This window comes from Ovis canadensis, chromosome 11 (genome assembly GCF_042477335.2).
Source record: "Ovis canadensis isolate MfBH-ARS-UI-01 breed Bighorn chromosome 11, ARS-UI_OviCan_v2, whole genome shotgun sequence".
Taxonomy (NCBI): domain Eukaryota; kingdom Metazoa; phylum Chordata; class Mammalia; order Artiodactyla; family Bovidae; genus Ovis; species Ovis canadensis.
The window spans coordinates 53,481,199-53,506,314 of NC_091255.1; the positions used below are offsets into that span (position 1 = coordinate 53,481,199).

General features: G+C 50.6%; 1 protein-coding gene across 2 annotated transcripts in view; it reads right to left on the bottom strand.

Moving 5' to 3' along the window:
• The window catches only part of PLEKHM1 (pleckstrin homology and RUN domain containing M1), a 57,743-nt gene that overhangs the window by 5,722 nt on the left and 26,905 nt on the right, over positions 1-25,116 (bottom strand). For both annotated transcript variants that reach the window (XM_069543690.1, XM_069543689.1), the window contains 4 exons: positions 14,544-14,808; positions 10,613-11,533; positions 8,054-8,199; positions 4,527-4,720 (listed from right to left, as the gene is read on the bottom strand). In XM_069543690.1, coding sequence (XP_069399791.1) covers positions 4,527-4,720; positions 8,054-8,199; positions 10,613-11,533; positions 14,544-14,808 — 1,526 coding nt within the window. The remainder of the gene's footprint in view (positions 1-4,526; positions 4,721-8,053; positions 8,200-10,612; positions 11,534-14,543; positions 14,809-25,116) is intronic.

Here is a 25,116-nt window from a genome sequence, read left to right on the forward strand (position 1 = left end):
AGGCCACCTACCCTGGGCCTGTGAGGCCCTCCAGCTGCTGTGGAGGGGAGGTCAGCGCAGCCCCCTGAGAGAAAGGGGATCCCAAGATCTGCCGGTTTCTCCTCAACCCTTCCTGTCCTCTCAGCCTCCACCCCAGCCACCTCAGTCCAGGCCTCCTCACCTCCTGTGCCAGTTACCACACCAGCCCCCACGCCCCACTGCTGCCAAACTGGTCTTCATGGGAGTGTGGCCATCCCAGGCTCAGAACTCAACAGCTTCGGCTGCCAGCAAAATAAAATCCTAGGCCTTTGTGGTGGCACGGAGGGTCTTCGAGGTCTAGCCCCTGCACCCACGATCTGGCTGCGCTGACCCCTGCGAAGATCCTGGCAAGCCACGCTCCCCCTCTACTCCCCAACCCCCCACAGCCATGGGTTCCCTGCAGAAAATCCAGTCCAGGCTTCCTCTGGTTCTCTCACTAAACCCTGGTTCAGCACAAGGGCGATGCCATTTGTGTTGGGGCAACTCCACTTTCCCGTGAGTGAGGACAGAGTGGGATCTGGCCAGACTGGAAAAGGGTGACCCCAGCTTTCTGCTTGGTTCCCTTTAATACTATTTGAATACTATCTTTGTAAAGAAGAAAATCATTTTTTTTCTTTTTAAAAGGAGAAAGAAAACTCCACAAACCTTCAGGTGATGCTGTCTCCTCTAAGAAGCTCCCTGGCCCTCTGCACTCTGCCTCCTTCCCTCACAGCACTGGCCTCCCTGACCCAGGGCCATCTGTTCACCTGTCTCTGTCTCTCCCTAGACACTGGGCCCCTCATGTGGCCCTCACCAACTCCAGCAGGCCACATAAACATGGGGATCACTGGCCCATTTTATAGACAAGAAAACTGAGGCTCGGAGAAGTGAAGCCACTTCCTTGAGTCACACAGCAAGTCTGGGGCCTCCTGAGCTCTTTCTTCACCCTATGCTGCTTCTGAAATGGGACTTCTACAGGCCTGGCCCTGCTTTCATGAAGGCTGGAAACAGCAACCAGAAAGAAAGAGGAAAGATCGCCCCCAGTTTGCAGACAGGGCAAGCTGGACAGGCCAGTAAGGCTGCTGACCAATCTCAGCAGGGTAGGGATGGGCAAGTGAGGCTGGCACTCAGGACCCGCCCTACAGGCAGCTGGTCTACTCAGGTCTGCAGACATCCCTGAACTGGAGAGGGTCACAGGGTCCCACCCGACCTGAGATTTCATCACCCTGGACAGGGGGGCAGGAGGGCAGACTCTGGGGCCCTGGGTCCTGGAATCTCAGAAAGGATGGGAGTGAGGACCCACTGATAATGGAGACAGCAATAGCCTCCCCAGAAGCAGCCATCTGGGTCCCTCATGGTGGCCCCCAGAAGGCTTTCTGCTCTTCCAGGCCCTGTGGAGGAGACCAGGGATCAGCCAGCTGCTCTGAGAGCCTGTAGGGGCCAGCCTCTGTGCTTTGCCTAAGAGAGGGCTCCCCACAGCATCTCTCCAGTGCAGAGCAGCCCTGGGAGGGCAGGGACTAGGGCTGAGCAGGGGAGCCCAGCAGACAGGGGTTCTGCGCCAGCCCTGTTGGGAGGAGTGGCTGCATGGGGAACGTGGAGGGGCTTGTGAGCTGCTCCAAGTCCCCAGAAACCAGCAATGAAGCCTAGCTGGGCAGCAGGCACTGGCTCGTCCACCCGAGGTCTGTCCTCCCGGGGCCCCAGGACAGCATGGCCCCATAGAAGGTATCACCCGCCACCCCCAGCTGAGCACTGAAAGTTCCCCCAGGCACTGGGCACCAAGAAGCTCTGTTCAGGGCATCCTGAGGGTCCTGCCCCAACCCTGTCCTCTTGCAAGGATTTGGGGAGGGCTGCTGCCAGGGGGGAGGTCTGGTGGGACCCGGGGGAGCCCGGAGACCAGCCCCTCTCACGTCTCCGGCCTCCTCTCACGACATCCCCGCTTCCCTTCTCACTGCCCGGAAATTTCTCCCTGTTCTTTCCACACACAGGGCCTTCATCCACAGCCCATGCACATCACTACTTCTGTCTGGAACACTCTTTCCTGCAAATCCCCTCTTTCCCACTCATTTCACAGGTCTCACACTGGAGGTCAGTTCCTCCAGGAAGCCCCCTCCTCCATCAGCGCCCTCCAATATGGGTCAGACCCCTGACTGCGCTGTACTTTCAGGGCGTCCTGCTCTCTCCTCCACCCTCACTCCTGGGGGAAGCCGCTGCCCTGCTCCCTGCTGTGCCCTCCAGAGGGCTGGACCCAAGTCCACTGTGCTCAGCCCTGAAGCCCACACCCCTCGCCCGGCACTGAGTGCACTCTCAATAAGCACTTGTCAAATGAATGAATGCATTACACACACAAATAAAAGCCACTCCTGAATGCAGAGAGGGAGTCCTCCACCCAGCCCCGGCGTTCCTCCCGAGAGCCTGCTTGCGCACTGACCCTGTGTGTAGTATGTGTGTGTGCATCCCCACGTCCAGGCACTGAGCAAGCCACTCTTATGTGTATCTGTATGTGTGTTTGTGTCCCTGTCCCTGTGTGTGTGTCTCTGTGTCTGTGTCCCTGTGTGTATGTTTCTGTGTGTATCTGTATCTGTCATGTGTATGTGTGTCTCTTTGTGTATGTGTCCCTGTGTGTGTGTGTGTGTGTGTGCCTGTGTTTGTCTGAATCTGTATGTGTGTCTACGTGTCTGTGTGTCTCTGTGTGTGAGTGTTTCTCTCTCTGTGTGTCTCTTTGTGTGTGTGTGTCTGTCTGTGGTATGCGTGTGTGTCTCTGTCTCTGTCTCTGTGTGTGTGTGTTTGTATCTCTCTCTCTGTCTCTGTTTATGTGTGTCTCTGTGTCTGTGTCTCTCTTTATGTGTGGTCTCTGTCTCTGTCTCTGTGTGTGTGTCTCTCTGTGTGTGTCTGTGTCTCTGTGTGTGTGTCAGTGTGTATCTGTGTGTTTCTTTGTGTGTGTCTCTATGTGTGTTTCTGTCTCTCTGTGTGTCTCTTTGTGCATGTGTGTGTCTCTCTCTGTGTCTGTGTGTGTGTGTCTGTGTGTGTGTCTCTCTCTCTGTGTCTCTCTCTGTGTGTCTGTGTGTCCCTGTGTGTGTGTCTTTGTGTCTGGGTCTGTGTGTCTTTGTGTCTGTGTCTGTGTGTCTCTCTCTGTGTCTGTGTGTGTGTCTGTCTGTGTGTCTCTGTGTCTGTGTGTGTCTCTCTGTGTGTTTGTGTCTCTCTGTGACTGTGTCTCTGTGTGTCTGTGTCTCTGTGTGTCTCTCTGTCTCTCTGTGTGTGTCTGTATCTGTGTGTCTCTGTGTCTCTGTGTGTCCCTGTGTGTGTATGTGTGTCTCTGTGTCTGTGTGTGTCTTTGCGTGTGTGTCTCTCTTTGTGTGTGTGTGTCTCTGTGTCTGTATCTAGGTGTGTGTCTCTGTGTGTGTGTGTGTCCCTGTGTGTCTGTGTGTCTGTGTGTCTCTGTGTGTGTCTTTGTGTCTGTGTATGTGTGTCTGTGTGTGTCTCTTTGTGTGTGTCTCTGAATCTGTGTGTGCGTGTCTCTGTGTGTCTCCCTGTGTTTGTGTGTATGTGTGTCTCTGTGTCTGTGTGTGTCTGTGTATGTGTGTCTCTGTGTGTGTGTCTCTCTCTGTCTGTGTGTCTCTCTCTGTCTGTGTATGTGTGTCTGTGTGTGTCTGTGTGTGTGTGTCTCTGTCTGTGTGTGTGTCTCTGTGTGTCCCTCTGTGTGTGTATGTGTCTGTGTGTGTGTTTCTGTGTGTTCCTCTCTGTCTGTGTGTGTATGTCTCTATGTCTGTGTGTGTGTGTCTGTGTATGTGCGTCTCTGTGTGTGTCTGTGTGTCTGTGTGTCTCTGTGTCTGTGTATGTGTGTGTGTGTCTCTGTGTGTGTGTTTCTGTCTGTCTGTCTGTGTGTCTCTCTCTGTCTGTGTGTGTGTGTTTCTGTCTGTCTGTCTGTGTGTCCCTCTGTGTGTCTCTCTGTCTGTGTATGTGTGTCTGTGTGTGTGTGTCTCTCTGTCTGTGTGTGTGTCTCTGTCTGTCTGTGTCTCTCTCTGTATGTGTGTCTCTGTGTGTGTGTGTCTGTGTGTGTGTCTGTGTGTGTGTCTGTGTGTGTGTCTGTGTGTGTGTGTCTCTGTCTGTGTCCCTCTGTGTGTGTGTGTCTGTCTGTGTGTCTCTGTGTGTGTGTGTCTCTGTCTGTCTGTCTGTCTGTGTCTCTCTCTGTATGTGTGTCTCTGTGTGTGTGTCTCTCTCTCTGTCTGTGTGTGTGTGTTTCTGTCTGTCTGTCTGTGTGTCCCTCTGTGTGTCTCTCTCTGTCTGTGTATGTGTGTCTGTGTGTGTGTGTCTCTGTCTATCTGTGTGTGTGTCTCTGTCTGTCTGTGTCTCTCTCTGTATGTGTGTCTCTGTGTGTGTGTCTCTGTCTGTCTGTGTCCCTGTGTGTGTATGTGTGTGTGTGTGTCTGTCTGTCTGTCTGGGTGTCTCTCTCTGTCTGTGTCTGTGTCTCTGTGTGTGTGTGTGTCCCTCTCTGTCTGTGTGTGTGTGTGTCCTCGTGTCCGGGTGCTCACCTCTTGCTCAGCTCCTTCAGGGCTCCGCTCCGGCACAGGCCCAGGTAGTCCCCTAGCAGCTTCAGCTGCTCCCGGCTCCTCCCGATGAGGCGCATCTGCTCCACGTGCTCGTACAGCGACGCGTTCACCAGCTGCAGGTTGATGAGGGGCTGGGCCCGGATCTGTGTCAGGAACTTCAGGGCCTGCCTGCAGACCTGAGGACACCACCGGGCAGCGAGGGTGAGACAGGAGGGCCGTTTCGTGAGCGCCTAAGGTTGCCAGGCGCTGGGCCACCTACTCTCTCGCTCACCCCTCCAGCCACCTGCCGAGGGAAGTGGCACCATCTTCATTTTACAGACGAGGAAACTGAGGTTCAGAGAGAGGAAGTGACTTGGCCAAGGCCCACAGCTCAGATAAGTCAGGATTTGAACTCAGTTGATCTGGCTTCCAAACCCGCTCTTCCCCCTTGGCACCAGCGGCTGCCTCTGCCTGACCACATGGGGACGGGAAGGAGGGTCCACACATCTCTTCTCCTGGGCCTCACAGACCCTTCCCACTATTTCCTGGCCTCCCTGCCCCTGCCCCTTTTCTGCTGAAAGGAAACAGACATTACCGTGGGCCAACTCAGGAATCAGGTGACCGATCTGAGTCAGGCTCCAACCACAGGAAACCATGGATCAGATACAGCTTAACCAGAGGTTTCCTGAGCTTCTTCCGTCCTCACTAACAGCACCAACCAGGGCAGGGCCTCCCTCCAAGTCTCCAAGTGGAGTTGAGTGATCGATCTGGGTTTCTCCCACACGATAGACGTGGAAGGTTCTACCCTCAGCCCTGACCCTAACACCAAGTACTGAGCACCTATTATTTGCCAAACACTGGGCTAAGCACCTTGACCGCATCCTTTCTTCACCCTCACAACAACCCAGAGGGGAAGGTGTCATCGTCCTCATTTTACAGATACGGAAACTGAGACTCAGAGGAACTAAAGTGACTGATCCAAGCCACCAGAAAGAAAGCAGAGCCCAGGTGTGAACTGAGTGCTGTCTCTGCACCCTTGGCCTCCTCACTTACAAAGAGAAGCCCCTTCCCCTGCAGTTTCTTTGGGGAGGATAAGGATGGAGGAGCTGAGGTGTTCTCCACCATCAGTCACCCTGCAGTGCTTAGCCCAACTTTGGATACTGGCTCCACCCCTTCTCAACTGTATGACCTCAAGAAACTTACTTAACCTCTCTGTGATTCAGTTTCCTCATCTGTAAAATGGGGGAAATAAAAGCACCTACTGCATGGGATTGAGTTTAGATTAAAAGAAAATCCAGGTAAGCAGCTTCTCGGTGAATGGGAGTTGCCATCAGACTCTGGGCACCTGTGTGGTCCGGGCGTCTGTCTGCTGGCCCCGGGGGGTGGGCCAGGCCCAGAGGAGACTGTCAGGCCAGGGGCTGCTCTACCGGCTTCCCCAGCATGTCTCACCTCACTGATATCTCCATCTTTTCCCATTTCCCAGAGCCCTGAGGAACCAGCCCCCAGCCCACAGGCATCGCACTGGCAAAGGCCTGGTGAGTCAGTGACTCAGGTCAGACTGCTGTTGCCCAGCCCTGCCCACAACTCAGCCCCAGGCTTAGGGTGAGGCCCAGATGAAATAACACGCAGGAATGCACGCTGAAAACTGCCAAGTACATAGACAGGCAGGAGCTTTGAGCTCTCCCGGGACTGTTCCTCCCCTACGGGTGTGGAGGAGACAGACAAAGGGAGAAGCCCCAGGCTTGGGCTGACATCCTGCCAAGTGCCAGCCAGGCCTTGCACAAGTGGGTCAGCCAGACAGCGAACAAGGGGCCCCTAACCTGCCAGCCTGCCACTTCCTATCCTGAACCTTCCTGTCTTTCCCAGGTCTGGCGTCTTTGAGAGAGTTGGATGCTTCCTGACCTTAGGTATGCTGAGGGAATTGTTAGAATTTTCTAGTCGGAAAAAGGAAGTGGCACCAAAATTATAGCAGTGAATAGGGAGATGGCTCAACAGGGGCATCCGGATGTTGTAAATGGTGAGAGTGTTTTATGACCAGAGGGTTCTTTGTATTTGTGGTCATCTTGAGGTTTAATTTTCTCCATGTAGTTAGTTAAATACTTAACGCTGAGGGCAGGGGTGAGGATGAGGTAACCAACAAAAAAGCCAAAGTGAAGCTAACGTTGCAGCTTCTCTAAGCTAATGTGGTCCAGTGGTGAAGATTCTGTGCTTCCGATGCCGGGGGTGCGGTTCGATCCCTGGTGGGGAAAGTAAGATCCCATATGCAACATGGCCAAAAAGGGAGAAAGAGAACCAAAGCGAAGGTAACAGGTGTTTCCATCCCCAGGGGGTGGAGGTCAGGGTGGTACAGGTTCCGAGAATTATGTTCTCTGGGCTCTGATGGGGACATATGAGGAGACAGCACGGCTGGCAGGCCTGGGTCTTGAGAGAAGTAAACAGCTACTTCCTGTTTCTGTGTCTTGTCTCAGCAGAAATCTGTGCCTTTGGGAGAAAGCCAAGTCCGCACCTCTGGAGGCAGACCCTGACCGAATGAATTAGGGGCAGAAGGTGAGGCCTTAGGAAAGGGAAGGGGCACCATCTAAGAGACTGGTGGGTTCTGTTTCCTTTAGTCCTCACTGCCCGGAGACAGACACTGTAATTAACCCCCCTTCATGGACAAGGAGCCTGGTGGGCTGCCGTCTATGGGGTCGCACAGAGTTGGACACGAGGGAAGCAACTTGGCAGCAGCAGCAGCAGCAGCGCATGGACAGGGAAGTGGGAAGTGGAAGAGTTTGCGCAGGGTAACACAGCTATGTAAGTAGATGAGCTCAGCTGAAGAAGAGGAAAATCTGAAAGACTGCAGAAGACATCATATTTAAAGGCATTTGGTGAACATCAAAAAGTATCTAAGATGTAATACTAACTGAACAAACATGTTATAAAGCAGTATAAGCTCAGTATGACTCCAAAAGTAACAAAAAGTAGATGCTTGTATGCCTGGAAAAGGTTGACTGCTCCTAGGGGGAAGTGTACCAGCTGGCTGGCCCATTCATCCATCCATCATCCATCCATCCATCCATTATCTACCCATCTACATTCACCTATCCACCCATCTATACATCCATCCATGTAGCTACCATCCATCCATTCATATCCATCCACCAAGCCACCCCTCAACCCATGCATGCAACTACCCACCTAACCCATCCACCCATCCTCTATATCTAATCTATTCTATCATTTCTGCCTATCTCTCTACGCTGGTGCTCTAAGCAGTTTTATCTGCACCCATGGGGAGCTACAGTGAACCATCCTGATTCCCACCTGAGGACCAAGGCAGGCATGGACAGAGCTCTGCCCAGGCGCTGTAGACCAGCACCAAATTACTTTCTTGGTCTGCTCCCCCACATCATGGAGCCTAAACTCGTGACCCTGGCTTCTCTAGAGCCAAACTCCCCCAAACATATGAATGGCAGCTGCAAAGAGGAGCGACCCCTTCTCTGCTGCTCAGCAGCCCTGTATGGCCATGACGGGCTGGGTTCAGGACTTACCAGGCGCTTGGTGAGGTCCCAGTTGTGGATGATCCTGGCCGGGATCACTGAGGCATCGTCTTGATGGCAGATGTCACAGTAATAGAGGCCAGAGAAGGCACAGAGCTTGGGTCGCACAAATGAGAAGCCGATCTGCCGGGAGCAGCCTGGGGAGAGGAACAGGGGGAGGGTGAGCAGCAGTGGGGCCAGAGTCAGCTCCTGAGCAACACAGTAGCTGCCGAGGCAAAGGGCCTACCCGCTAGGGAATGCAGCCAGATTAGAAAGGAGAGCATGAAGATAAAAACAGCTGCCATTCACATTCCCACCAATCAGAATCAACTCTGGTAATTAACCTTTAAGACAAAGCTCTGTAAGAATTATTGTCACTGTTTCCCAGCTGTAGAAACTGATGCACAGAGAGGTTAGGAAACCTGCCCACTCATACCACGACTGGGAGCACAGCTGGAGTCAAGTGTGGGTCAGGTTGGAGCAGAGCCCGCGTTCTCTTATTCCTAACTGCCTCTGTTCAATGTTTCTATGGCTTATCCACCAATCCCAGCCTCTGCTAAGCTCACCCCTCCACTGGGGCCCAGAAACGGAAGCAGGGAGTCAAGGTCTCGGCAAGGAACTGGGGACATGGGGCTGGACACAAAGGTGGTGGACATGGCCTGGTGCCAGCTTGAAGCCAGGGCCTGTTACCTCAGGATGGGGTACAGGGACCAGCTTCAGCCCCTCTGTTGGAGGCCCCCAAAGCAGGGGGCAGAGGGAATCAAAGTAGGGTGTGCCCAGGGTACCAGAGGCAGGGCTCAAACCCTGAGCACAGGCCCTGACTCCTACAGGGCCAGGGGGAATCCCTTCAGCCTCCTGGAGACTAGGAGGCTGGTTCTTCCGTGTATGGGCTGTCTCATTCTGACCCTCACTGAATTTTTGCAAGGTTCCAATTCAGCTACTATTTGCTACTTTGTGGGGTTATCACAAAGTTTAAATGAGGTTTTGAAAGTAAACTATGAGATGCAAGCCAGGTGTCAGAGGCCAGTGGCCCGGCCACAGAGCTCTGTGGGCAGAAAGAAGCTCTCCAGTTTCAGTCTGGCTGGCTGGAGGCTGGCGGAGGCGGGGAAGATAGTGGTGGCAGGTGCGGGGAAAGCTGCCTGCTAGCATCCAAATCCCCAGTGGGAAGCCCTCCTCCTAGTCCTGGGGGCCTGGCCTCCTCTTTGAACCTGGAGCCCGTGGATTAAAGGGCAAAGTGTGAATGTTAGGGGCTGGCGGGTGGGGGAGGGGGGCGAGGGGTGAACAGGGGCTTGAAGACTTTTTTCTGCAAGAAGCTCTGCTCTGCAGAGGGGGGCGGGGGAGGGGGACCAACCGCAGACCACTTCCTTCAGATGTCAGGCTTTCCCCTCCAGTCCCACACGCTCCACCCCGACGGGACAGCTCCTAGACCACACAGAGCTGCGTCTCTCTGTGCGGCAGGGCCACCTCCTCACAGTTCAGCTGGAGGGCCTGGGCTGAAGGAAATGGGGGTCTGGACCAGGGAGAAGACCTAAAAATGGGACGTGAGCAAGGGAAAATCATGCAGCCTTGAAAGCATGGGAGTGGAGAGGCCCTGTGGGCGCCTGGCTAAGAGCACAGGTTCTGGGGCCATTAAGTCCTCTTCCGGCTCCACCATCGCTCACTGTGTGAACCTAGGACAGGTACTTACCAGTCCTGTGACTCAGTTTCCTCAGCTATAAATAGAGACAAATCCCAATGGGGCTGTTGTGAGGATTAAATGAGACAATCCAAAGAAAGCATCTGGCCCAGCTGCCTGGCATGGAAGGACTGGATCTGATGATGCTAATGACAGAGCAGATGTACTGATGCAGAAGAATGTGCATAACATATTCCTAACTGGATTAAAGCCAAGCTGCAGAACAACAGATACAGCTGAGCTGTCTAAAATCATGGCCACATGCCAAAGGTGTGCATTTAAATATATTATTAAAAGGGATTTCCCAGGTGGCTCAGTGGTAAAGAATCTGCCCGCTAATGCAGGAGACCCAGGAGACGTGGGTTCGACCCCTGGGTCGAGAAGATCCCCTGGAGGAGGAAATGGCAACCCACTCCAGTATTCTTGCCTGGGAAATTCCATGGACAGAGGAGCCTGGTAGGTTGCAGTCCATGGGACTGCAAAGACTCAGACATGACTGAGCATGCACACACATATATTATTAAAGGCAAATGAAAATTCAGTTCCTTCCACACCAGGAAGCCACATGAAGTATGCAGTAGCCACATATGGCTTGTAGCTATGCCACTGGACGGCACAGATTCTAGAACATTGTCATCGTCACAGAAAGTTCTGTTGGCCAGCAAGTAGTATGAGCCTATTTTTGTAATTAAATACCTGTGTACACTTGTAAAAGCTTGCAAAAATATCTGAAGCCCTGGCTCCAGAAGAATATAATACGATCGTGGAACAGCTTAATTTGCTGCAACATCCCCAAGGCATTATGGGGGCGCCTGCGGGGAGCAGGAAGGAGTGCAGAGCCTAGAGCAGGAACCCCAGTGCGGGCAGGCTGGAGGTGGGGGACAGGGAGTCAGCACCTGCACAGAAGCAGCCCTGGGAGTCAAGGCCTTTCTCTGTGGGGATGGCCACCAGGTACTGCAGCAGGAAGCCGTTCTCCCGCGTGGCGAACTTCAGCACCTCCTGACAGCTTTCATCCAGACTGCCGCCCAGGGTCACTGCCTCCTCGGCCGTCTCCAGGTAGGACGCCAGGACCTTGCGTAGCACGTCCCTCCACAGGGCAGCCTCCTCGGCATTCCCGGCCTGCAGCTTCAGGATGGCCTTGGCCGTAATGATTTTGAAGAAGGCTGGGCCCCCGAGGCTCGTGTCCGGCAGGATATCTCGGATGGTCTCGACTCCGTGGCTGTCACTCAACATCTTCTCGTTGTTCCTCACGCGGAAGCACTTGAGGGACTCCAAGGACAGGGAAAAGATGTAGGGCATCCATGTGCGGTCCGTGTACAGATAGAGAAGGGACTCTTTGATAGCGTCAGGCTCAGGCACCTGGGAGAAGGACCAGTTGAACTGCAGGCCCTGGGGGGTTTCAGCCTCTGTGTGCAGGTCCGAGGGGACGGGGTGGCCACCCTGGGAGGCCTCTGGAGGGTCTTCGGGCTGCTCCGGGTACTGGATGGTCACCCACTCCTCCTCCTGCAGGGGCCGGCACTTCTGCAGCGCCTCGCGCACCCGGTCCAGCCAGTCCTCGGCTTCATCCCGGGACGAGGCGCGCAGGGTCAGCTTCTTGCCGGAGAAGAGCAGCTCGAAGCGGCCGTCACTGTGGGCCGGCCCCACAGACTCGCAGCGCAGCAGTGAGCAGGTGTCCACGCAGGTGCGCTCCTTGCCACTCAGGTAGAGGCGCAACTCCAGCGGGGAGAGCTCGCAGAAGAGTTCCTTCCAGATGCCCATGGCCCCCCGCCGCTCCACCGTGCCCAGCTTCAGGAGCCCCCGGAATGGGTTGGACAGCCCTGCAGGCAGAAAGAGGCACTTTAGATGATAGGCCTGGCCCTTCGTCACCCTGGATAATCTCCGGGGCCTGAGTCCTGTCCTGGGTGTGGACTCCGTGACCACCTGGAGAACACAGGCCACCGCCGGCTGGATGGGAACGTATTTTGAGAGCCTCCCTCCCACCCTTGCCCCAGCTGATAACTGTGCTCTTGAATTTCACTGAGAAAATAAAAGCACGTCAACAATCACCTCCATGAGCGCTTCACTACACCCTCCCCTTCCAGCATCTGCAGCCACACTCTGAGCCCCGTCGCTGGGGATGAACTGACTGTGCTTCTGTCTGAGGCCACCCTCCCATCTGTGCAATTGCGCAGGGGTCCCCCCCTCCACCACCCCGCCTGATCAAGGACAAGGACGTCTCTCCAGCAATCTTTTCTGCCCCTCCTGCGTCACTGTCTTCTCCCTCTCTCTTGGATCATTCCCACCAGCCCACAAACACGCTGTTATTTCTCCCAGCATTAAAAATATCTCTCGACTCTACTCACATCTCTAATTACCACCCTGGGTCTCTGTCCCCTTTACAGAAACCCCCCTGAGGAGGTGTGGGAATGTCTCTGGGACCCACTCCTGTTCTTTCTTGAACCTCCTCCGAGCAGCCTTCTGTCCCGAGTCCACAGAACCTGACCTTGGGAAGGCTACCAGGCCCTCCTGTTGCCAAGTCCAAAGCCTAGTCGTTGGTCCCCATCTGGCCTGGCCCATCAGCATCACTGTACACAGCAAAGCCCCCCTTTCCTGGGGTCTTCTCTGCTGTCACTGGCCCCCCTCTCCTGTCTCCCTGATGCTCTCTCCTCTCACTGGCCTCTTCATGGAGGCCCTGGGCTCGGCCCTGGTTCTCTTCTCTACTAATACCCACTTTTCCTAGCTGATCTTCCCTGGTCTTGGAGCTTTATGCCAACAACTTCTCAGTTTTTATCTCCAGCCTGGACCTCACCCTTGAGCTTTAGATTCCGATCTCCATCTGCTCCGTGTATGTCTAATAGGCTTCTCAAAGTTGACACGTCCAAAACCGTGTTCCTGATTCTCCCACTCCAAACCCACTTTCCTCCTGATGTTCTTCATCTAGTAAAATGGCAAACTTCATCCTCCCAGATGCTTGGGCTAAAAACTTTGGAGCTATCCTTGATTTTTTTTTTTCCCTTTCACACCCCACATCTAATCTATCAGCAAATCCTCTTGGTATATCCAGAGCCTTCCTCCACTTCTCACCTCCTCCAACACTACCACAGGGGATTGGTTCACCATCATTCCTGGCCAGGCTTATGGCTGTGGCCTCCTGACTGGTCTATGTCCCCCTGAAGCGCCTCAAGAAATGAGCCAGGATGATTGCCCCGGAGAGTCCCCCAAATCAGATTGCGTCTCTCTCAGAGCAAAAGCCAACGTCCTTCCTGTGGCCCATGAGGCCCCGCATCACTCTGACCTCACCTCTAGCCACCTCCTTCCCATCTCCTCTGTTCCAGCTACTCTGGTCTCTGCTGCTTACTGGACACATCAAGCATGTTCCTGTTGCAGGGCCTTCGCACACGTTCTCCCTGCTTGAAATACGATCGCCTCATGCCTCTCTCCCCACCTTTCAAGCCACCTCACATGTCACCTAATTTGTGAGGGCTTCCTTGGCCAGCCTTTACTCATTTATTTACTTTCTGGCCGTGCCGTGCAGCTTGCAGGATCTTCATTCCCCACACAGGGACTGAACGTGGGCCCCAGCAGTGAAAGTGTGGACTCCTAACCATTGGACCATGAGGGGAGTCCCTGGCCGTCCTTTATGAAATGGTACCCTGCCCACCTCCCGTTTACTATTCCCCACAGGAATGATCACCCGCCCCGACTATATGTTGACTTGTTCATCTGCTTATTTCCTGTCTCTCACGCTAGAATACAACTCCCATGAAGATAAGGACCTGGCTTGGTTTCCTGTTGTGTCCCCAGCACCTAGAATAGTACCTGGCACATCGCGGGTGCCCAATAAATCTGTTGAGTAGGCAGTGTGTGTACTACACACAGCCCAAGGCTCCCTGATCTTCCTGGGCGGGGGGGGGGGGGGGCAGCTAGCCTTCTTCCTGAAAAAAGGGGGTCCAAAGGACACACAATTCTCTCTCCCAGCTTGGACCAGCCTTAGAGATTTCAAACCACTGTGTAGGGCCTTCCTATCCTCCCGGGTACCTGATGACGCAGGCATAAAGCACGCCTTCTCTGGTATGGTTGTAACCATTACATGGGCTGAAAGAAAAACCTAAGAGGACGTGGCATGGAAACGAGGGCTGTGCCAGACATAAAAATTAGGTTGTGGTTATTTAATGCTTTATGGAATTTCGTAGGGTGTGGAGGTCAAGCTGGCCTCCTTGTGAACTGCACACAGAGGACACTGAACAAACTGCACATCTGATAAACCCCACCAGAGCTGCTAAATAAACCATCTGAGAGAAGGGCCTTAGGGAGGAGCAGTTGAAACATCTGAGCCTTCAAGAGGCGGGGCTTTCATTCTGGGCTCCAGACCGAGTCCAGAGGCCTATATACTCATAAGATTATCTTATGTATCTTACATATAATCTTATGTATAATCATTAAGATTTATAGGAGAGTTTCAGGGAAGTTATTTTCCATTTTCGTGTATGAAACAGCATTCATGTACTTTGCAGGCCGTTTTGAGCATTACTTTAAGATTTTAAGAGTGGATGTATGTATCTGTGTGGCTGATTCACTGTGCGGTACACCTAAAACTAACAAGACAGAGTAAATCAACTATATTCTAATAAAATTTTAAAAAAAGATTTTATGAGAAAATACAGTACTCTTCCTGAAATGCCTTCCTGAATTACTCTGCAAGGGTGTTCCTTATTACATTTTGGGATGAGGTTTTTCTTGGGAGAAGATGCTGCCCGATTGGTTACACAAGAGAGGACTTTCAAACTGTTCTCCGGAAGGCACTGCTCAGGCGCAGTGCGGCACCCAGATGCCCGCTGAGCTGCCTACCCATCTGCCGGCGATGCACCACCCTGAAGTTCCTGTGATCCGGCAGCGCCGGGGCAGCCCTGCTTCTCTCGCTTCCTGGGGAAGGCGCGCAAGCTTTGTCTAAGGCCTCCATGGAGCAGCTTCGTCTTGGTTCTTGCACAAGGAGGCCAGGCCTTGCCTCGGGAATCCCTCTGGGAGAAGCTGTGGCGGCATCAGAAGGACTCTCTCTGGGCTGTTCCCGGGGAGGCCGGTAGAAGTCATCTTCTGAGATCCAGCTCTTGCTTTTCTATTGGGAAAGAAGGAAAGGCAGGTTTGTTTGTTTTTAAAAGCACCTTTATTGAGACATGATTCACACCATAACATTAAACCATTTAAAGTGTATAATTCAGGGACTTCCCTGGCAGTTCAGTGGTTACGACTCCAGCCCTTCCACTGCAGGGGGATTGGGTTCCATCCCTGATTGGGGAACTAAGATCTAACATGATGTGAACAACAAAAAAAAGTGTGTAATTCGGTAGTTTTAGCATACTCATGGAGTTGTGCAACCATCACAATTTGTGTTTAGAACATTTTCATTGTTCCATAAGGAAACCCCATCCGCAGCCACTCCCTGTTTCCCCTCAGCCACTCCAGTTCCAGGCAATCAATAATCTACTTTCTGTTTCCATGTGTGAGGACTCGGTCGTGTCCAACTCTTTGTGACCCCATGGACTGTAGCCTGCCAGGCTCCTCTGTCCATGGGATTCTCCAGGCAAGAATACTGGAGTGGCTTGCCATTTCTTCCTCCAGGGGATCTTCCTAACCCAGGGATCAAACTCATCTTTCTTGTGTCTCTGCATTGCAGACAGATTCTTTACCCCTGTGCCACCTGGGAAACCCCGTTTCCTTAGGTTGGCCCATTTTGAATATGTATAAATGAAACTTTATGACATGTGGTCTTTTGAAACTGGTTTCCCTGGTGGCTCAGAGGTTAAAGCATCTGCCTGGAATTCAGGAGACCCGAGTTCGATCCCTAGGTCAGGAAGATTCCCTGGAGAAGGAAATGGCAACCCACTCCAGTACTCTTGCCTGGAAAATCCCATGGAGGGAGGAGCCTGGTGGGCTACAGTCCATGGGGTCGCAAAGAGTCGGACACGACTGAGTGACCTCACTTTCACTTTCTTTCCCTTAGCATGATGTTTTCAAGGTTTATCCATGTCCTGGCATGTATCATTACTTCATTCCTTTCTATTACCAATTAATATTCCAATTATGGATTTATCATGTTTTATATATCCGCTCCTCAGAAGATGGACATATGAGTAGTTTTCTACTTTTTGACAATTATGAATAATGCTGCAGAGAACCTTGATGCATAAGTTCTTCTGTGGATGCATGTTTTCTACTCTCTCGGCACACACCTAGGAGTGGAATTGATGGATAATACGATAACAAAAAATACCTTAATGACCCAGATAACCACGATGGTGTGATCACTCACCTAGAGCCAGACATCCTGGAATGTGAGTCAAGTGGGCCTTAGGAAGCATCACTACAAACAAAGTTAGCGGAGGTGATGGAATTCCAGCTGAGTTACTTCAGATCCTAAAAGATGATGTGTGAAAGTGCTGCACTCAATATGCCAGCAAATTTGGAAAACTCAGCAGTGGCCACAGGACTAGAAAAGGTCAGTTTTCATTCCAGTCTCAAAGAAAGGCAATGCCAAGAATGTTCTAAGTACTACACAATTGCACCCATCTCACACACTAGCAAGTAATGCTCAATATTCTCCAAGCCAGGCTCCAACAGTACGTGAACTGAGAACTTCCAGGTGTTCAAGCTAGATTTAGAAAAGGCAGGGGAAACAGAGATCAAATTGCCAACATCTGTTGGATCATCGAAAAAGCAAAAGAATTCCAGAAAAACATCTGGTTCATTGACTATGCTAAAGCCTTTGACTGTGTGGGTCACAACAAATTGTGAAAGATTCTTCAAGACACGGGAATACCAGATCATCTTACCTGCCTCCTGAGAAACCTGTATACAGGTCAAGAAGCAACAGTTAGAACCGGACATGGAACAACAGACTGGTTCCAAATCGGGAAAGGAGTATGTCAAGGCTACATATTGTCACTCTGCTTATTTAACTTATATACAGAGTACATCATGAGAAACGCTGGGCTGGATGAAGCACAAACTGGAATCAGGACTGCTGGGAGAAATATCAATAACCTCAGATATGCAGATGATACCACCCTTATGGCAAAAGGCTAAGAGGAATTAAAGAGCCTCTTTTTGAAAGTGAAAGAGAGTGAAAAAGCTGACTTAAAACTCAACATTCAACAAATGAAGCTCATGGCATCTGGTCCCATCATTTCCTAGCAAATAGATGGGGAGACAGTAGAAACAGTGACAGTCTTTATTTTCTTGGGCTGCAAAATCACTGCAGATGATGACTGCAGCCATGAAATAAAAAAGACCCTTGCTCCTTGAAAGAAAAGCTATGACCAACCTAGACAGCATATTAAAAAGCAGAGACATTACTTTGTCAACAAAGGTCCGTCTAGTCAAAGCTATGGTTTTTCCAGTAGCTGTGTTATGGATGTGAGAGTTGGACCATAAAGAAAGCAAGAAAGCTGAGTGCCGAAGAATTGATGCTTTTGAACTGTGGTGTTGGAGGAGACTCTTGAGAGTCCCTTGGACTGCAAGGAGATCCAACCAGTCAATCCTAAAGGAAATCAATCCTGAATATTCATTGGAAGGATTGATGCTGAAGCTGAAGCTCCAATACTTTGGCCACCTGATGCGAAGAACTGACTCATTAGAAAAGACCCTGAAGCTAGGAAAGATTGAAGGCGGGAGGAGAAGGGGACGACAGAGGATGGGATGGTTGGATGGCATCACAGACTCAATGGACATGAGTTTGAGCAAGCTCTGGGAGTTGGTGATGGACAGGGAAACCTGGCATGCTGCAGTCCACGAGGTCACAAAGAGTTGGACACAACTAAGCAACTGAACTCAACTGATGATAACTACGTCTAACATTTGAGGAATTTCCAAACTGTTTTCCTAAGTGGCTGTACCATTTTACCTTCCCACCAGCAATGTATGAGGGCTCCAATTTTTCCACATCCTCTCCATCATTATTATCTGTACTTTTGATTATAGTCAGATGAATGTATGGCTATAATATGAAGTGCAAACTTATGGCTTTGATTTGCATTTCTCTGATGTCTGAAAACACTGGGCATGTTTTCATATGCTTATTGGTCATTTGTAAATTTTCTTTGGAGAAAGGTCTATTCACATCCTTTGCCGATTTTCAAATTGGTTTATTTGTTCTTTTGTCTTGTTATGGGTTGAATTATGTGTGTCCCCCCGCCACAACCCTGAAAAAGATATGCTGGAATCCTACCCCCCAGGACCTTAGAACGTGACCTTATTTGGAAAGTAGCGTTGTTGCAAATGTGTTAAGATGAGGTCATACTGGGGTACGGTGGGCCCTTCATCCAATGTGACCGATCTACTTATAAGAGGAGAAAAGAGAACACACAGAGAACACCAAGTGAAGCCAGAGATACGGAGGGAGAACCCTGTGAGATGACAGAGGCAGGGCCTGCAGTGATGCGTCTCCAAGCCAGGGAATGCCCAAGGCTGCTGCTGACACTACAAGCCGAGAGAAAGGCGTGGAAAGATTCTTCCTCAGAATCTCCCGAAGGAACCGACCCTGCCAGCATCTGGACTGTGAACTTCTGGCCTCCAGAACCATCATATACACCAGTTCCCCCTTATCTATGGTTTCAATCACCCACAGCCAACTATATTTTCCACAAAAACATTAAGTGGCAAATTCCAGAAATAAACAATTCACAAGTTTTGCACTGTGACCATTCTGAGTAGTGTGATGAAACCTCTCATCCTCCTTCTCCATCCTGCCTGGGACGTGTGAATCACCCCCTTTGTCCCACCATTAGTCACTTCGTTAGTAGCCCTCTTGGTTATCAGATCGCCCACTGTGACATCGCAGTGCTTGTGTTCATGCAACCCTGATTTACTTAATAATGGCCCCAAAGCACAACACGAGTGATGCTGGCAATTCGGATCTGCCAGAGAAGCCGTAAAGTGCTGTCTTTAAGTAACACAGTAAAAGTTCCCGACTAAATAAGGAAAGAAAGAAATGATATTCAAAAGTTGTTAAGATCTGCAGTGAGAAAGAGTCTTCTATCTGTGAGATGATGAAGAAGGAAAAATAAATTAGTGCCAGCTTTGTTGCTGCACCTCAAACTACAGAAGCTATACCCACAGCACGTGAATAAGTGCTTAAAGTTAAGATGGAAAAGGCATTACATTGGTACAATAAGATATTGGGGGGCTGAGAGGTCACATTCACGTAACTTTTGTTACAGAACACTGTTATACTTGCTCTATTTTATTATTATTATGTTAATCTCTTACTCTGCCTAATTTTTTTAATAGATTTTTTTGATGTGGGCCATTTTTAAAGTCTTTATTGAGTTTGTTACAATATTGCTTCTGTTTTCTGTTTTGATTTTTTGATCACCAGGCATGTAAGACCTTAGCCTCCCAACCAGGGATTGAACCTGCACCCCCTGCGTTGGAAGGTGAAATCCTAGGCACTGGACCACTAGGGATGGCCCTTACTGTGCCTAACTTATAAATTAAACTTTATCATTGGTATGTGTGTATGGGAAAAAATATAGTATATAAAGGATTTGGTACTATCCACAGTTTCAGGCATCCACTGGGGATCTTAGAACATATCCCTGTGGATAAGGGGTAATCACTATAATACATTTCTGTGGTTGCAAGCCATCTAGTTTATAGTCCTTTGTTACAGAAGCTGCTGCTGCTGCTAAGTTGCTTCAGTCATGTATAACTCTGTGTGACCCCATAGATGCCAGCCCACCAGGCTCCTCTGTCCCTGGGATTCTCCAGGCAAGAACACTGGAGTGAGTTGCCATTTCCTTCTCCAATGCGTGAAAGTGAAAAGTGAAAGTGAAGTCACTCAGTCATATCTGACTCTTAGGGACCCCACGGACTGCAGCCTACCAGGCTCCTCCATCCATGGGATTTTCCAGGCAAGAGTACTGGATTGGGATGCCATTGCCTTCTCCGGTTATAGAAGCCCTAGGAAGCAAATACAAGTTGCAAGGTTTCTAAGTTCGGGGTACTAGGCCCATATCAGATACATGATCTGCAAATCATTTCTCCAGTTCCGTGAGTTACCTTTTAACTTTCTTGATAGTGCCCTTTAAGGCTTCCCTGGTGACTCAGAGGTTAAAGCATCTGCCTGCAATGCGGAAGACCGGGTTCAATCCCTGGGTTGGGAAGATCCCCTGGAGACAAGAATGGCAACCCACTCCAGTATTCTTGCCTGGAGAATCCCGTGGATGGAGGAGCCTGGTAGGCTACAGTCCACAGGGTCGAAAAGAGTCAGACACGGCTGAGCGACTTCACTTTCACTTTCTTTCTTTAAGGCAGAAAATTTTTAAATTTTGATGAAGACCAATTTATCTGTTTTTTCTTTTGTCTCTATGCTTTCGGTATCACACTTAAGAACCCCCCTGCCTGGGCCTGCCCTGGTGGACCAGTGGTTCAACCCTTGGTCAGGGAACTAAGATCTCATGTGCCATGGGGCAATTAAGGCAGCATGCCACAACTAGAGAGCCCCCATGCTGCAGTGAACAGCCTGCATGCGGCAATGAAAGGATTCCACGTGCTGTGGCTAGGACCCGATGCAGCCAAATCAATAAACACATAAACATTAAAAAAAAAGAAATTATTGCCTAAGCCAAGGTTACAAAGATTTACTCCTATGTTTTCTGCAAAGGGGTTTACAGTTTTAGCTTTTATCCCTAGATCTGTGATCAATTTTGAGTTAATTTTTGTATATGATGTGAGGAAAGGATCCACCTTTATGCATGTGGATATCCAGTTGTCCCAGCACCATTTGTTAAAGGGATGTTGAATTTTTCAGCGCTGCTTGTAGGGTTTGAGATGGAGGAGGCATGGGCAGGCAAGACCCAGAGATATCACTAGCTCCTCTGCGTCTACTTCCCATTTCTGAGCAGGTCCCCAAGGCTCCAGGCAGCCAGGCCATGCCCCTTCCCTTCTGCTGCTATCTCCCTGAATCTGATGTTGCTCACTGGACTGACGGAAGTGCGGTGGGGGGTCAGGAGGCTCGTGGGAATGAATTCTGGCTCTTTTTCTTCACTATTTCAAGTGCTCCCTGTCTTTTTGTGCCTAAGCGTCATGGGAGAGCAGAGGCAAGGAAGCTGGCTGGATGCCCTCAGTGGCTGTCTACACAGAGGAAGTGAGTCACCCAAGGGCTGCAACCAGCCCAGTTGTTGTGCTAAGTGCCAAAAACCTCACCCTAATGTTGCTATTTCCAACCCCTAAATTAACACTGCCCTCCCCACTCCCACAGACAGGGAAGGGGAGCGGGGCTGGAGCTGCCCAGAACGTCAGAAGGATTGGTTTGAACAGCTTAATCCATTCAGATGCTGTCAAGTTCCTTAAGCCAAGAGTGGTGAGTTCTGAGTCAGGAGCTTGGTGGCAGGGAGGCTCACAGAGCTTGGCTTCCAAAGCTTCTTCCAAAACCCTCAGAACCAGCAGGTGCTTCCTTCTGCCAGTGACAGGACAATGTGTCAATCAGGGTGACTGCCAGGGACCACTCACAACTCAGGATCCTGAACAAAGCCTGTCTAAGTCATCAAGACCCAGGGGAACTCCCCAAGGAAAATGGGCTGCAGGAGCAATCCCATGGCCATCCAGGGAAACTCCTGGAGCCTGGCGCACACAACCTGGGAAACCCTTATGGGAGAGACCACTCTTCCTTAAGACTCAGCTCAGAGGTCATTCATCACCTCCTGGAAGCTGTCCTTACTCATCCTCAGCCTACACCCCCTCCAACCCACCCCCAGGTAGGTTTGAGATCCCTTCTGGGCTCCTATGGCATTTTACGCTTACCTCCATCCTAGCACCTACAAAGCTGTTTGGAATGGTCATTCCTTGTGCCTGGTACAGAATTATAAAAGATGAGGGGGGTACTTCCCTAGTGGTCCAGTGGCTAAGACTCTGCACCTTCTAAGCAGGGGACCTGGGTTCAATCCTCGGTCAGGGAACCAGATTCCACATGCCACAACTAGAGATCCCTAAGCTGAAACTAAGACCTGATGCAGTAACTAAGACCCAACAGAGTAAAAAAAAAAAAAATATATATATATATATATGTATATTTACATATATTATATATATTTACATATATATAATATATATTATATATATATATTAAAGATAAGGTGGGAGTTCCCTGGTGGTCCAGTGATTGGAATTGGTGCTTTTCACTGCTGAGGGCCCAGGGTTCAGTCCCTAGTTGAAGAATTAGGATCCCACAAGTCACAGGCATAGCATGGTCCCCCCCAAAACCCCAAAACATGAGGGAATAAATCTTGACTGTCCAAATGTTTTCAATGTAAAATAACAAAGGTGGGGTGAGGAAACAAGGAAGGAGACAGATGTGGATTTTGTGATGCTGTATGCTGCTGTACCATACAACTGCGCTTATTTCACATGCTAGCAAGGTTATGTTCAAAATCTTTCAATGTAGCTGCATGAACCGAGAACTTCCAGATATACGAGCTGGGTTTCAAAGAGGCAGAGGAACCAGAGAGCAAATTGCCAACACTTACTGGATGGACTTTTGCCTGGAAAATCCCATGGATGGAGGAGCCTGGTAGGCTGCAGTCCATGGGGTTGCTAGAGTCGGGCACGACTGAGCGACTTCACTTTCACTCTTCACTCTCATGCACTAGAGAAGGAAATGGCAACTCACTCCAGTGTTCTTGCCTGGAGAATCCCAGGGACAGGGGAGCCTGGTGGGCTGCCGTCTATGGGGTCCCACAGAGTAGGACACGACTGAAGCGACTTAGCGGCATTGGATGGAAAAACATCTACTTCTGCTTTGCCGACTATGCTGAAGCTTTTGAATGTGTGGATCACAGTAAACTGGAAACTTCTTAAAGAGACTGGACTGCGAGACCACCTGACCTGCCTCCCAGGAAACCTGTACGCAGGTCAAGGAGCAACAGTTAGAACTGGATACACAACCGAGTGGTTCACAACCGGCAAAGGAGTGAGTCAAGGCTGTATATTGTCACCCTGCTTATTTAACTTAGAGTACATCAGGCGAAATGCTGGACTGGATGAATCACAAATTGGAATCAAGATTGCTAGGAGAAATATCAACAACCTTAGACATGCAGACAATACCACTGTAGTGGAAGAAAGTGAAGAGGATAAAGAGCCTCTTGAAGAGGGTGAAAGAGGAGAGTAAAAAAGCTGGCTTGAAATTCAACATTCAAAAAACTAAGATCGTGGCACCAGGTCCCATCACTTCATGGCAAATAGAAGGGGAAAAAGTGGAAGCAGTGACAGATTTTATTTTCTTGGGCTCCAAAATCAATTTGGACAGCGACTGCAGCCATGAAATTAAAAGACATTTGCTCCTTGGCAGGAAAGCTATGACAAACCTAGACAGCATATTAAAAAACACAGATATCACCTTGCCGACAAAGGTCTGTATAGTCAAAGCTACTGTTTTTCCAGTAGTTACGTATGGATGTGAGAGCTGGACCATAAAGAAGGCTGAGTGCCAAAGAACTGATGCTTTCAAATAGTGGTGCTGGAGAAGATTCTTGAGAGTCCCTTGGACTGCATGGAAATCAAACCAGTCAATCCTAAAGGAATTCAGCCCTGAACATTGATTAGAAGGACTGCTGCTGAAACTGAAGCTCCAGTACTTTGATCACCTGATGCGAAAAGCCAACTCATTGGAAAAGATCCTGATGCTGGGCAAGAGAAAAGGCAAAAGGAGAAGGGGGCAGCAGAGGACGAGGTGGTTGGAGAGCATCGCCAATGCAATGGACTTGAATCTGAGCAAATTCCCAGAGATGGTGGAGGACAGAGGAGCCTGGCACGCTGCAGTCCATGACTTCGCGACTGAGCAACAACATGCTCACTGGTGAGGGCCTCTCTCTCCAGGGAGGAGAGGGACACTGCTGGGAAGTGTCCACACATGGCCAGTGACCACAGGCTGCCCACCAGGAAATAAGACTCTGGGGAAAAGCTTTTGTTCTCTTAAGCAATAGAGAAAAACAGTGGGAACACTGGGTCCTTGGAGCTTCTGCACATGAGCCTGGACTGAGCTCTTTAGCTGTGCCCCACTCCAGGATCCCGAGTTATTACAGGGAGGGGAAAGCACACCACTTCCCCCACCCTCCCCCCACCTCCTTTCTGCCTCCTGCTCACTCACGGCCCCACATCTGGCCCGTTCCCTTGTTGGGGGAGATCACCATTGACCCAGGATCTAAGAGCAGCACCTGCCACCGGCACCCAAGATGGAAGAATGCCACGTGGAGTTACTACAGGTACCAGGATGCTACGCACAACAGCTGAATCCCTGAGAGGGGTCTGGCAGAGGGGTGAGATGTCAGGTCTCTAGACCACTTTCAAAACATCCCTTTTGTTCAGTCTGTCCTCATCCTGTCAGGTGAAAGGACTGCCTGTAGCCTGACTTGTCAGTGGTCCCTGAAGGGAGTGATTAGAGCCAAGTCTTAGAAGTCAGACTGTCCTCTGGGAGTCAAACTGAGAAACCAACTCATGACCTTCCAGATGCCACATACGCAGAGTCACTCCAGTCCTTCCCAGCACTCAACACAAGTGTAATTATGATGCAGATGGCCTTTGTCTAACCCAGTGTCTGTCTCCAGAGAGCAGGGCCTCTGTCCCGCTCCATCACCCTACCAAGCGTAGCGCTGGGCCCATAGCTGGGGTTCTGAATAAAATTAATTAAAAACAAAGTTTTAAAGCAAGGCTGAATGGCTCTCGGATAAACAGCAATGACTAAGTGACGGCAGCAGAGAAAGAGTCAAATCCCAGGGGCAGCACAGGGACTGTCTCCTGGGCAAGGGGGACGGATGGGCACACAGCTGCCCCCTGGGGACAGGCCCCGGGAGGGACCAGCATCTTACACTGGGTTCGGCCTCTGGTGCCCTGATGCCGTGTTCCCCAAGCAACCCTCCAGCAACCAGACTGCCCTGAGGCTGGCCAGGAGGCAGCGGGTGACCTGATTGGACTGACCTGCCTGCCCCATGCACCCAGTGGAGCATTCCTCCATGTAAACTTACAAGCTGGCATTTTGAGAGTCTTTGGAGGACTTAAGAACTATTCACTGATACCTACTCTCTCTCAGGTACAGTACTCAGAGCTAAGGGACCAGGCATGGTCTTTTGTATCATGCAGATAATATTCTAGACAGAAATAAGGCAATAAATGAGTAGACAAAGATAGAATCTAAACAAGTGAAGAGTGCCATAGAGTGAAGCAGGTGAGAGGGAAAGAGAGTCATTGGGGAGGGTGCTTTTGAAACAGGGTTGTCAGGGAAGGTTGAAAGGACACTGAGGAAAAGCAGCGAGATGGGAAACAGTTCAAGCAGAGGGAACAGCAAACATGAAAGCTGCAGAGACTTCCCTGGTGGGCCAATGGTTAAGAATCCAGCTGCCAATGCATGGGACACAGGTTGGATCTCTGGTCC